Source organism: Dipodomys merriami, unplaced genomic scaffold, assembly GCF_024711535.1.
Source record: "Dipodomys merriami isolate MVZ:Mamm:240054 unplaced genomic scaffold, mDipMer1.0.p SCAF_5, whole genome shotgun sequence".
Taxonomy (NCBI): domain Eukaryota; kingdom Metazoa; phylum Chordata; class Mammalia; order Rodentia; family Heteromyidae; genus Dipodomys; species Dipodomys merriami.
Window position 1 is genome coordinate 70,983,300 of NW_027206068.1, and position 13,790 is coordinate 70,997,089.

General features: G+C 40.7%; 1 protein-coding gene across 1 annotated transcript; it reads left to right on the plus strand.

Moving 5' to 3' along the window:
- The first annotated feature begins 9,073 nt into the window (after positions 1–9,073).
- LOC138810172 (taste receptor type 2 member 41-like) lies at positions 9,074–10,000 on the plus strand. Its single transcript, XM_069997349.1, has one exon. It carries the CDS (start codon positions 9,074–9,076, stop codon positions 9,998–10,000), a length of 927 nt encoding a protein of 308 aa, XP_069853450.1.
- Positions 10,001–13,790: the final 3,790 nt, after the last annotated feature.

A 13,790-nucleotide genomic window follows, 5' to 3' on the forward strand; every position in this document is an offset into this window, starting at 1 on the left:
CAAATGTGAGACGGTCCCCATCTATGTGTTGTGTACCTGTGCACCCAAGCCACCAAGTCCCAGGACTCCAGAGCAAGGCAGACTCTGCAGAGATAGCAAAATGGTGCCTCCTGGTAACTAGTCCCAAAACATTCTGCCTTTCACTGGATATACATAGCCACAGAAGCAAACAATCTGCTCCAAAACAGAATTTTCTTTCTTTCTTGGTTCACATTTTCAATAAAGATTTTTCTTTAAGCTCCAGAATACATCTAAATACCTCAGAATGGCACATCAGGAGCTCTGGTATCTGGCATTGCCTTTTAACATGTGGTTTTCCCTTTTCCCAACTGATTTCCTATCTTCACCTCCTGCTATTCCGAACTATTATAAGATAGCCACCTTCCTTTCCCTGTGATTTTTTTTTTTTTGGCCATGGTCTCTTCATTGCTTCGCTTACCTCTTTCTCTTTTGCTTCTCAGTGTCTTGCTAGATTTTATGTAACGCTCTGGGGAAATGGCTTAAGTGGTAGAGAGCTTGCCTCATAAACACATGATCATGAGTTCAGTGTCACAAAAATAATCTATCTGAATAGATCCTATGTAAAATTCAGGACTTAAGCTAAGCATTGTATCTTTTTCTGAGGTATGCTGTGATTCATCTTCTCTTTTTTCTTCTTCTACATCTTGTCCAATTTTGTTCATTTTTAATGCTGCCAGAGCAAAGATAGGGTATGTGATGAGTGCAGGCTGTTTACTTAAAGATCTGATATTTCAGTTCTGTCATTTAAGTATAACTATGAGAAATCACTTCTATTTTTTTGTAAAAATAACAACAGGTAACTACCTCACTTGATTCATCTGCATTAAAAAATTTCAATGGTTGAATTTCTCCAAACTTGGCCAATAGGGCCTCATAAAAGCATTCTTCCTGTGGCGTTTGGAACATTGATATGTAAAACTTTAATTTAGTTTTACTTAGCAACTTTTTTTCTTTAGGGCTGGGCACTATGGCTTACCTCTGTAATCTTAACTACATAGAGGCTGAGATCTGAGGATTGCAGTTCAAAGCCAGCTTTGGCAGGAAAGTCCATAAGATTCTTATCTCCAATTAATTAGCAAAACACCAGAAGTAGAGGTATGGCTCAAGTGGTAGAATGCCAACCTTGAGGAAAAGAAGCTAAGGGACAGCACCCAGCCCCTGAGTTCAAGTCTCAATACCAGCACACACATGAAAAACTACAACTTCCCAGCACCCACCCCAAGCAAACAAAACAAAACAAAACAAAGCAAAAATCCAACCCTGTAGTTCAAGAAAACAGTGAAGTTAGCTTTACTCTTTCTTGAGGCAAATCTCCTAAAAAATGTTTTTTTTTCTTTAAGTAGCTTACAAAGGGGTTTTTAATTCAATACGATCCACTGTACTTATAAACTGATATGTTGAATTGTGCATAATTAAAAATGCTTTGTTGTGATATAATTTATGTAACATACAATTCAACCATCATCATCACACGGTTTTAATGATATTGTAATTCAGGTATCTGCCATCTTTAGTTTATCTACTTCCCCAGTGGTAATCATTTGGGTTGTTTCGGAGGACCATTGTGAATAATGCTGGCATGAGCCTTCAGGAACTAGTTTTTGCATGGACATGTTTTCCCTTTTTCTCAGGTGTATACCTAGGTATAAAAATTCTGATGTGTGTAGTAACATTTTAATGACCCACACCCCAGTCAGTTTCCAAAGCATCAGCAACACTCATGATGTCATCCGCTGGAGATTAGGGGCTGGATTTCTCTCCATTCTTGTCAACACTTGTTATTATCAGTCTTTTTTTTCCCCCTTATTCATTCTTTTATGTATTTGGTTCAATTCCCCTGGTTGAAAATAACTACATGCTTAGATCTCCTACTGAATATCGGATTGTAAACATTAGATGGTAAGATACTTTCCATTTCACAAAGTTCTTTTAAAAAATTGTTTAATTTTACTGCAAGGGTGATGCCAGAGAGGCTGCAGTTACATAAGTAAGGTAATGAGTATATTTCTGTCAAACTTTGTTACCCCCTCTCTGCTTTTCTCCCACTTTCCTTCCCTCCTCCCTCCCCTCCCCTCAACTTGTAAAGTTTGTTTACAACATAGTGTCTTGTTAGTCTTACTGTTCACAACATTCTTCTAAGCTTTGTTGCTATGGTTTTGGATGAGACCTGGTATTTCATGATTTTGGTTTGCATTTGTCTAATGCCAATAACATGAACCATTTTTAAATGTGTTTCTTGGCTATTTTCATGATCACTTTTGGAGGAATGTCTGTTTGAATCCTTTGCCCATTTCTTAATGGAATTACTTTTCTTCTTTCTTTTTTTTTTGGGGGGGTCTGAACTCTGGGCCTGGGCGCTGTCCCTCAGCTCTTCAGCTCAAGGCTAGTGCTCTACCACTTGAGCCACAGCGCCACTTCCAGATTTTTTTCTTTTTGCTTATGTGGTGCTGAGGAATCGAACCCAGGGTCTCAGGCATGCAAGGCAAGCGCTCTACCACTGAGCCACCTTCCCAGCCCCCTTTTTTTTTATTTCTTAATGGAATTACTTTTCTTGTTTATTGTTGAATTGTATTTTTTAAAATTTTATATACAAATTCCTTATTAGAAATATAATTTGCAAAACTTTCTCCCATTATCTGGTTGATTTTTTCCTTTGCTGGTGGTATCCTTTGAAGCAAAAAAAATTAACAGTGATGAAGTCCAATTTAACTATTTTCTTTTTAGACACATACTTTCGGTGATATAGCTAAGAAGGTGTTGTTTAAACCAACATTATGAAGACTTACTCATGATTTCTTCTAAGAACTTCATAGCTTTAGCTCTAATGTTTGGATCTGAGATCCACTTGTAAGTACTTAATTATTAATATTATTATTATTGGTGAGAGGAAAGGTTCCAACTTCATTCTTTTGTATGTGAATATCTAGGTGACATTACATTTGAAACTCATCAGGTTAAGCACTTAGAATCAGGATAAATTACTGACCTTCCTCTGTGTGTGTGTGTGTGTGTGTGTGTGTGTGTGTGTGTGTGTGTGTGTGTGTCCTGGAGATTTAACTCAGGGCCTGTGCGCTGTCCCTGAACATTTTTGCTCAAGGCTGGCACTCTACCACTTGAGCCACAGCTCCACTTCTGGCATTTTTGGTAGTTAATTGGCAATAAGAGTCTCACAGACTTTCCTGCTCAGGCTGGCTTCCAAGTATGATCCTCAGATCACAGCCTCCTGAGTAGCTAGGATTACAGGTGAGAGCCACTGGTGCCTGATTTTAAAAAAAACAAACCTCATTGATTACACTAGCGAAATGAAGTAAGGAGTGACTCTGATCAAGGTACATTGGACTCCTAAGTTGACGTGTTGAATTGAAATTCCTTTGTACAACTACTTAAAGATAATAATATAAAAGAGATTGTCTCAAACTCTGAACCGTACCTAACAGATAGTGTATGATAAGTGGATTTTGTCAATGGGTGGATGATAAATAGGCTTTCTATTCCTGAACACTCCAGCAAAACTCTTTGCATGTCTAGCCTCCACACTGATAATTCCACTGTACCAGATTTGGCTAACGACCTAAGCACTTTTGAAACATCAATCCACGTTAAGCATGTCTTCTTCGGCAGTCTCCCTTAAGGCCTAATCCCTCGTGCATACCACCTTAGAGTCACTTCACGTTATTTTTCTTTCTACAGTGCCATTCCCACCTTTCCTTTCTTGGTTTATTTGTCTTGAGAATGAGCTCAGGATAGAAGATCTCTCACGGTTGTTTCAGCCGAATCTCCTTTGTTGAATCCTCCTGACTTTTCAAGTCTTAAAAGTTGAAGGCAACAAGGCCTGATCCAGCCCCTTTTACAATCTCCATCAACATTCTTTCCCCCAGATGATCTCATCTGGTTTAATGGCTTTAAACACCACATACGCGTTGATGACTCTCCAAACCTGTTACTCCAGCCGTTGGTCTTCACTGAGATCCAGCCTTACATTGCCATTGTCTGCTTCACGTCTCAACTTAGATATCTAACAGGCATCTCAAACGCAACATGACCAAAACAGAGCTCCTCCCACAAACATTCTTCTCCAGCCCTCCCTGCTGCAGTGAAAGACTCCATAAAATGCCTACAATTGCTAAGGCCAAAACAGCCCATGCTTCATCCTTGAACCCTGTCTACATGACACATTCTGCTGGATCCACCCTCATACTACCTGGCACGTTATCAGTGCTTCCTTGGTGGGACAATTACGTATCCAGAGTCTAATGCAGCAATCTTTGACTACTGTCTTCTTCCCTTGCCTGTCCTTATTTTATTGTCTATATAATAGCCTAGGAAATTCATTTAAAAGGTCATGTTTCACCCTTGTTTAAAACTCTCAAATGAGTTCCACTTACACTAGAATAATATTCAGATTTTCTCTAGCATCAGCACAACTTTCTTGGTGTAGCTTTCTTTTCAAATAACAGAATAGGAAATATTAATAATTCCATTAGGTACAAATATTGAATGGCATGATAGTTCTGCCAGTTCACTACATCCAGACTTTCAAAGATGATGAACATGAACCTGTTCCAGAACTCACAGCTGGTGCTCTGCTACTTGAGCCACACTACTAGTTCCAGCCAAAACTCTTACAACCCTTTGATAAAATTAAAGGGCTGAGGCAAGCAAAGAAAAGACTGAAAGGATAAATATTTGGAAGACTCTCTTCTGTATCCTACCCTACCTTCACTAACATAGACAAGGAATAGCACCTCCACCCCTTACCTCCAACAGAGAACAGTAGAAGTAGAGGTGCTCAGGAGCTTTTCAAGAGGCACAGTCAAACCTTTATTGTATTATAAGGCATGGTAAATGGGATTCTTGCCTGGGGAGTTTGAGGATAAGTCTCAGAATGACTAAATGTTGAAGCACAGTCAAGAAAGTATTGCTACAAGAAAACTGTTAAGCCAAAGTAGAAGGTTGGTTGTTGTCTGTCTGAGAGTACCATAGTCCTTCACAGCCCGTGTATTAAAATTCAATCTCCAATGGGAGGGTATTAAGAGCTAAGGACTTCAGGAGATGGTTAGGTAATGTCTGTCATCTTGGATGAAGTTAGTCTCTCATAAATGGGCTTGAGAGGGATCAGTTGACCCCCTTTTGCCTTCCCATCATGTGAGAACACAGCAAAAGAACCATCTTTGAAACAAGAGAGGAGCCCTCACTAGACATAAAATTTATAGGCACCTTGTCCTGGTATTTCCAGTGTCCAGAACTGTTCTTTTCACCAAATTACCCAGTCTCAAGTATTTTGTTATAGCATCACACATGGACTAAGATAAGGAGAGAGCATGTGTTTGAAGAGGGAATGATGGAAGAGGATACATAAAAGTTGATAATATTGAATATGGCCATCTATATAAAACAAAGGCTCTTCTTTCTTCGACCCTCTTAGCTCATCTTAAGAATGTGTCTCAAAATCATTTCCATACCTATTTGGTCTATGTCCTATTGCCTGTCCCCTCTTAAGGTACTCTCCAGCAAACTCTCTCATTTTTGTCAAAGAACTAATGGTACTTGAACATGTCTTGTTTGGGAGATTGCTTATTGTTCCTTAACTTCTTCAGGACTTGACCCTGTGGTCTACTGCTATATATAGTTCCAGCACACACAAGTGCTTACCAAATATCTTGTTGAGTGACGGGCTAGAAAATGAACGGAGGCACATGGTTTAAGAAATATGATAGTGAGAAAGATGTTTATCCACACAATTTCAATGGGATGACCCCTTGATTTTAATCAATAGCACCTTCGTGTCCATGGGTTCTGCACTCATAGATTCACCCAACAGCTGATAGAAGTTTGAGAATAATTGCATCTGTAATGAACTTGGGCAGACTCTGATTTGTCATTATTTCCTCAACAATACAACATAACGACTATTTACGTAACATTTACATGGACTCAAGTGTTGTAAGCATTCTTGGATAGAGGATGTAAATCGGTCACAAGCAGAGTTATCAGCACAAGCACAAGTCACCAGAAGAGGTGTATGGTGGGGTAAGGGTGGTGGGGACCAACAAAGCAAAAATCAATCAAGCAAACAAAAAACCCAAACACGAAAGGATGGCCACACGGGAAGGCATATGAAGAAGCTTTCCTGTGTCACCTCTTTCCACTGCTTGACAGAGCTCAAAGTCAAGAATCCCTCTTGACCTCAGCTGCCACGCTCAGGAGTGAACGGGAGAACAAGATGTCCCATCTCCAATCTTCACCACTAATTCCGGCTCCACTCCACTGACACCACCAGTGATGTCTGCTGGTTCTTTTCTACCTAGGATCCTTCTGTAATCTTTACCACCCTAGATCCCCACCTCGTGGAGCACCCAGAGTCACGTGACTACCTGCTCCAGGGCCAGAGCCATGAAGCTCTCTCAAAAATAGAACCTCCACTGCTCCTGCTACAGCAAGTGCTGTTGTATCCTACACAGCCTGCAGTCCTACCTACTCTTACGTTAATCTCTCCCCGTTGATTATGTTAGTGTCTCCCTGTTGAAGTCAGTTTGTAAAACCTGAAATGTGAGGCTGTAAGGAACATGAGAAAAAAATTAAGAAAACATAAAATCAAAGGAATATAATAAAGTTTTCATAACCAAGCCCAAAGAATCAACAATATGATACTGGCATAAAATCAGATGATAGACAAATAAGACAGAATCAAGAGTTCAGAAATGAGTTCCCATATATACAGTCAACTGATCTTTGACCTGGAAATTATCAGCAAAGTAGAAAGGTAGCTTATGATGGAGGAGAAAAATCATAAACCACACCTAAGGGATTCATCTCCAAAATATACTTGTGCAACTTGGCAGCAGAATCATCCCCTAAATAACCTAATTGAAATGTGAGCAAAGGACCTGATTAGACATTTCCCAGAAAATGGTGCATGCAGAGTGTACAGATATAGGAAAAGGTACTCAAAACTGATAAGCATCAGACAGCACCCAGGCCCTGAGTTTAAGCCCCACAACTGACAAAGGAAAAAAAAAGAGAGAAGTCACATATGAGCAGACCATTATCCTTCCAAGTGACCTAATCACCTTTCAGTCTTCAATACCTTCCAATATCAACAAATCATAACCAAGCTTCAACATGGCTTTTATGTAGGGCCAAAGATCGCTAGTCATATATATGTACCCAAAGGAAATGGAACCAATATTTCAAAGGGATATCTGCTTGTTCCTTTTCATTGCAGCATCATTTTCAATGACCGGATAGGAAAGCAATCTGAGAACTTATCAATCATAGGAATGCATGTTGATTATATAAGCATCTATGTACTCAGTCTTGAAAATAAGACCTGCCAACTGTAGAAATCTGGGTGAGCCTTGAAAGCATTATTTTAGATGAAGCACTCCAGACACAGAAAGACAAATACTCCTGATCTGATGAGTTATATGTGGAATCCAAAAGAGTAAGATTCATATGTGCAGAATAGAAGACTGGTGGCCAAGGATGGGGTGAGGAGGCTATGAAGATTTGTTGGCCAAGGGGTATACAGTTCCAGTTGGGCATGATGAGTACATTTTGGAGGACGAATGCCCCGTAAATAGACTTCAATTAAAGGTAGCAAAATATTTTCCAATTAAAAAAAGGCTGGGCTCTGGTGGCTCATACCTGTAACCTGGGCTATACAGGAGGCTGAAATCTGAGGATCACAGTTCAAAACCAGATTGAGCAGACACAATCTGAGAGACTACTTATCTCTAATCAACTAGCAAAAAGCTGGAAGTGAGGGTGGGCCTCATGGTAGAATGGCAGTCTTGAGCAAAAAGCCAAACAAAGTTTAAACTCTAGTACACACACGTGTACACACACACACACACACACACACACACACACACTCACTCAAGTATATAATGAATACTTGAAACTTGCTAGGATGGTAGTGGATTTTAATGTGTCTAACACACACAGAATTGAAAATAGTAACTATGTGAGTTGACAGGCATACTGCAACAGAAGAGTTTTGCTTTGCATCATGCTCTTGTAGAGAATCTCTTTAATGTTGGTATTGATGGGCAGAGCCCACCTAAGCCTAAGAAACCGCAGTTTCTTAGTGTGGTGAGCCATCTAAGGTGGGCCCTGAGACGCTCAACCCTAGTGTAGGGTGTGGTGAGACCCTCTCCTTTCAGGTGCATATGGACTGAGACTGTGTCTGCCTTCTGGCCGACAGAATATGGCTCCAGTAAGGCAATGCCATTGTCACGATTCTGTGAAGGCTCCATTTTGCTAGCAGATGCTCTCTGCTGGCCTGAAGAAGTAAATGGTGGTTTTAAGTAGCCCACTTGGGCAGATGAAGGGAAGATCCCAGGACCCCAGAGTGGCTCCCATCAACTGACAATAAGAAACAGGTGCCCTCTCCCTACCACCACCAGAAAACCAGTTCTCTCACTGGAAACTCAGAGTCACTTGAACATATTTAAGAAGATTTAAGAAGAGACGTGAAATGGGAGGTGGACTACAGTATGTGGCCTTCAAGGGACAGTTCCTCATGGAGCTCTCCTCCATGAGGAGAGCTTTTTATTCTCTCAATAAAAGTATGACAAGGACAATCCGTGAAGGCAGATGTCCACAGGCATCTCCCTATCCCTGCTGCTTATATACATCTGTGTATACATGCACATACATGTACATATACATACAACTCACATTTGCTTAGAATACACAATACCTATCATGGAAGGGGCGTGTTCGCTCAGCCCCAGGATGGAAGAAGCAGGATGGAACCCAGCTACAGAGGCTAAAACAATCTCCTTCATCCACACAGTGCCCACCGTGGCAGCAGGCAGGCAAATGAGGGGCAGCTGGCCGCCCAGTGATACCTGAGCCCAGGGGACATTTGCATCTTTTCTAATCCAGGAGTGTGCCTTTCTCAAGCGTCCTCTCTTTTGGGTAGACTGTGGTTTGTGCAGAACCTGGCCATCCTCACACCTTCAGGAACAAGTGTGAGGATCGATCGTGGGGGCAGGGAGGAGATCTGACACCCAGGCTCCCAGAGGAGATCAGAGGAGGGACCAACATGCAGTCACCACTGACCATCTTCTTCATGCTGGTCTTTGTCCTGCTGTGTTTCCTAGGGATACTAGCCAACAGCTTCATCATGCTGACACTGAGCAGGGAGTGGCTGAGATGTGGCCGGCTGATGCCTTGGGACACCATCCTCCTTGGCTTGAGCGGCTCTCGTTTCTGCCAGCAATGTGTCGGGCTGGTGAACAGCTTTTTCTTCTTCCTCTACCTGGTGGAGTACTCCAGGAGTGCTGCCCGCCAGCTGGTTGGCCTCTACTTGGATTTCTTCAACTCCACCACCTTCTGGTTTGGTACTTGGCTCAGTGTGGTGTTCTGCATCAAAGTTGCTAACTTCTCCCACCCTACTTTCCTCTGGTTGAAGTGGCGACTTCCAGGATTGGTGCCTCGGCTCCTGCTGGGCTCCCTCCTGATCTCCTTCATCATCACCTTGCTCTTCTTTTGGGGCAACCACATGGTGTATCAAGCACTTTTGATGGCCAATTTCTCTGGGGACATGGACTTTAATGAGTGGAACAAAGGGCTGGAAAACCACTATTTCATGCCTCTGAAGCTCACCACGCTGGTGATTCCTTGCTTTCTTTTTCTGGTCTCAATTTTGTTGTTGATCATCTCTCTTAGGAGGCACACCCAGAGAATGCAACACAATGCCTGCAGCCTACAGGAGCCCGGTGTCCAGCCTCAGAACAGAGCTCTGTACTCACTCATCTCCTTCCTTATTCTTTATGCGCTAGCGTTCATGTCCCTGGTCACCGATGCCATCGTCTTCATCTCCTCTGAGAGCGAGTGGTACTGGCCGTGGCAAAGTGTACTCTACCTGTGCGTGTCTGTCCACCCGTATGTAGTCATCACCACCAATCTTAAGTTTCGAGGCAGGTTCAGGCAGCTCCTCTTGCTGGCCAGGGGTTTCTGGGTGACCTAGCTGAACTGGTTTCCTTATCTAGGTCTGCAGAAGAGACTCAGGTAAAGGGATAGAAGCAAGGCTCAATTCCATGGAGAAGTCTTCATAGACAGATGACTGCTGGATTGGACCATGGGCTTCCTAGTCTGGGAAGGAGAGAGGAACATTTCTCAGATCAGGTCCTGGCTGTGGATACAATTAACGTGGAGCAACATGAATCCAGAGGAGCCAGTATTGCCAAGAAGTTCAGAATATAAAATTTTGTATTATTTTTACGTTTGTGATTCCCTTTGTTATCTGTTACACTGAAGCTAAAAGTCTTGCTGAACTATTTTGTCTTGTCTCAGCTGTCTATTGGGAAATGAAGAAAAACAATGTCATTGTCTATAACTGTATTGGACAATGGATGGGGAAAAGCACACATGTGTGTGTGTGTGTGTGTGTGTGTGTGTGTGTGTGTGTGTGTGTATGTGTGTGTGTGTGTGTGTATGTGTGTGTGTGTTTGCTGATACTGGGACTTAAACTTGGGGTCTGGGTACTGTCCCTAAGCCCTTTTGCTCAAGGCTGGTGCTCTATCCCTTGAGACACAGCTCCACTTCTAGTTTTTTGTTTTTAATTGGAGATAAGAGTTTCCAGGACTTTTCCTGCCCCGGGGCTGGTTCCAAACCTCTGTCCTCAGATTTCAGCCTCTGACATGGCTAGGATTCCAGGTGTGAGCCACGTGGCATCTGCGACAATGGTGTGGTGAGGATGGTGTAATGGTCACGATTCAGTCTACAGAAGACTCTTGTTCAGGATGGCAGGGGCTAGTGCAGGGAGTTCTAATCATCCCCCGCCCTACAGAGATTCTTTCTCTCTTGCCAAACTCAGGAATTTTGGTTGTAATTTTTAGAAGATTACTGGAAGATTTATTTGTGCTAGTTCACTTCTTCCCTCATTACTCCCAATGTTCTGCCTTTGATTTTTCTCCTTTCTGAAATTCTGAGTGGCAGCCAGACTTCTCCAGTGTTTATTGTTTTTCTGGAAAAAGACACATTGTGACTGTCTCCTTTTTCAGATTGTCTTTGGGAACTCTTTTCTCCTCTCTAGCAAAATGTGACAAAGTCACATCTGCATTGAATAAATTTGTACTTTCTATTCAGAAAGGCAGACACAAGAATTTCACCTCCTTTATGTCTAAATACTAACTTGTTATGTTTTTTTTAAAGAATCAGACAAATAGATTCTATGCTAAAATAGTTTTAAAATAACTTAATCCAGTTATTATGTAAATTTTTGAGCAATAATTTTGTTAAAAGTTTATTTAGAGATCAGGATTTATAAGGTAGGCTTAAGCACTTTTCCTAGAAGGCATAATGTGTGAACTTCAGAGACTGCTTTGCAACTTGATTCCTGATGAGACATTTTAATCTCTGAGAGTGGAGACAATTTCCCTGTGGATGAGAGTATATGCAGGTAAGTGGAACATGATCATGAAATATAAACTAAATCTATATTTTTAATGTAAACATTGCTAAAACAGGTGATACATTTAAACGATAGAAAAATACAAATTTTATTGAAGAGTATTTGTAGAAAATCTCCCTGCTACCCATTTTCTTCAGTGGGATTCTTATCAGTTTTAAGTATGTCCTTCTACAAGTACTGTATTCTATTCTAAGAACTAGTAAAAAAAATCAACTAGTAAAAAAAATCAACTTGCATACTGGTTTAGTCTATACCTCTTAACTAACTAATTAATACATTATTAATAATGTATTAATAATTATACTCTTCCTGTGTCTTTACTATGTGCTAATGTATACATATATATATGTAAATCTTTTTCTAGAATTTCTATTTTGTTCCACTGCTTTGTAGAAGCATGTGCGATGCCTATAACTTTTAAATTGGTTTATAATGTTGAGTATCTGGTCAACTAGTCTTTCTTCATGAACCTTCTTTCCCCACAATTTCTTGGCTGTTTTAATTTAATTTAATTTTTGCCAGTACTGGAGTTGAACTCAGGACCCTGATCTCATTTGGTATGTTTGCCTAGTTGAGGAGGTAAGCGTTCAGCCTGTTATTTTGCTGGTTGTTTTGGAGATGGTATCTGGTAGACTTCTCTGCAAGGGCTGGTTTTGAACCATGATTCTCTATGTCTCAGTCCCCCTAGGAAACCAGGATTACAGGCATGAACCACTGGTGCCTGGCTCCCAGCTATTATTTTTAAAACTGTATGTGTGCACAGAAAAACATTTCTTTTTTTGCTTTTTATTAGCTAGACTCTTGTTAACTGTGTACTTCAACATTAGGAGGTATGTATTTCCCTGATACTACATCTATCCAGATAAGCATACGATATATTTTCCCCTGGATTCAGGTTTTCTTTGATTACTTTTGGGAGTGCTTTAATTTCTAAAACTTTACTTGTCATGTGATATATTACATGTCCCTGGGTATATTTAACTCTTTATGCCTTGTTTTTTTTGATATGTTAAATGAGGTAGCTATGTCAGTATCATTGTGAGAACTGAAACACATGCTCTGAACATGACACATGCGTGGTAGTCATTATAGCTTTTAAACAATAATTATAATACTTCATAATTAATGTTATTATTTTTTATTATTTTTGGTCTCTGCTTTGGTATGAAGAAGGGAGAGAAAGCAGAGTGTCACAAAGACTTTTCTAGACACCAATGGTGATCAATTATTCATTTTCTTCTTTATTTTCCCCACTTTTTAGGGTCATGTTTAAAATTTTTATTTTCACCTAGTACTGGTGAACTAGTACTTACATGTGTCATCCTAACTTCTCAGCAGGTTGAGATCTGAGGATCACACTTCAAAGCCAGTCCAGGCAGGAAAGTCTGTGAGACTTTTATCTCCAATTAAACACCAATTAAAAGCCAGAAGTAGTGCTGTGGCTCAAAATGGTAGAGCACTAACCTAGAGCAAAAAAGCTCAGAGAAAGCACCCAGACTCTCTGTCTCTGTCACTGTGTCTGTCTGTCTGTCTGTCTGTCTGTCTGTCTCTCTCTCTCTCTCTCACACACACACCCCTTTTTTCAGTTTTCAAGCAGGGCAAGCATACAGTATATGTATGAGATAAAGGAAAAGCACTACAAGGAAGAGTTATGATGCTGAAGCAGAGTTACTGCTCACAGAGGGTCACTTGCAGGTGTTCTGAAAGAACAATCCACCTAAGGAGAATTTTAACATCAGCTGGAGGAGGGGAGAGAAATGAGAGAGCAGACATTTTTTTTTCTTTGAAGAAAGGGGAAAGGAGGAAAGAATCATAGGAAAATGAAGAGTCACTAAATATCATATACTATTGTCCTTAATCCTTTTATATACCATGTTGTATAAAGTTGCTTTATAGAGTGATTATATTTAGGAAAAAACCCCAGAAAGACCAAGAATGCCTTGAAGGGCAGATTAAATTAAGCATGATGGTGCAGGCTATAAATGTAGCACTTGGAAGGCTGCAGCAGAAAGATCACAAGTTCAAGGACAGCCGAGGCTACAGAGTGAGATTGTTGCAAAACGCCGAACCAGACTAAACAGCAAATAACAACAAGTGTATATAAATGTATTAACTGTAACATGGTATATTCAATGGAGATCTCAAATAGTATAATTTCTTAGAAGGCCAAAAATCAAAGTTCAGCACAATAAAACTCAAGGAAGAGGGTACTTGAAAGAAGTAGGGTGAGGTCAAGGGAAAGGGGTAGATGAATGAGGAGGAGAAAAGGAGCAGGGGGACATGAAGACCAATATATATCCTACCAAATTAAGAAGAGTGAGGGAAGGGGTGTGTAGGGAAGATA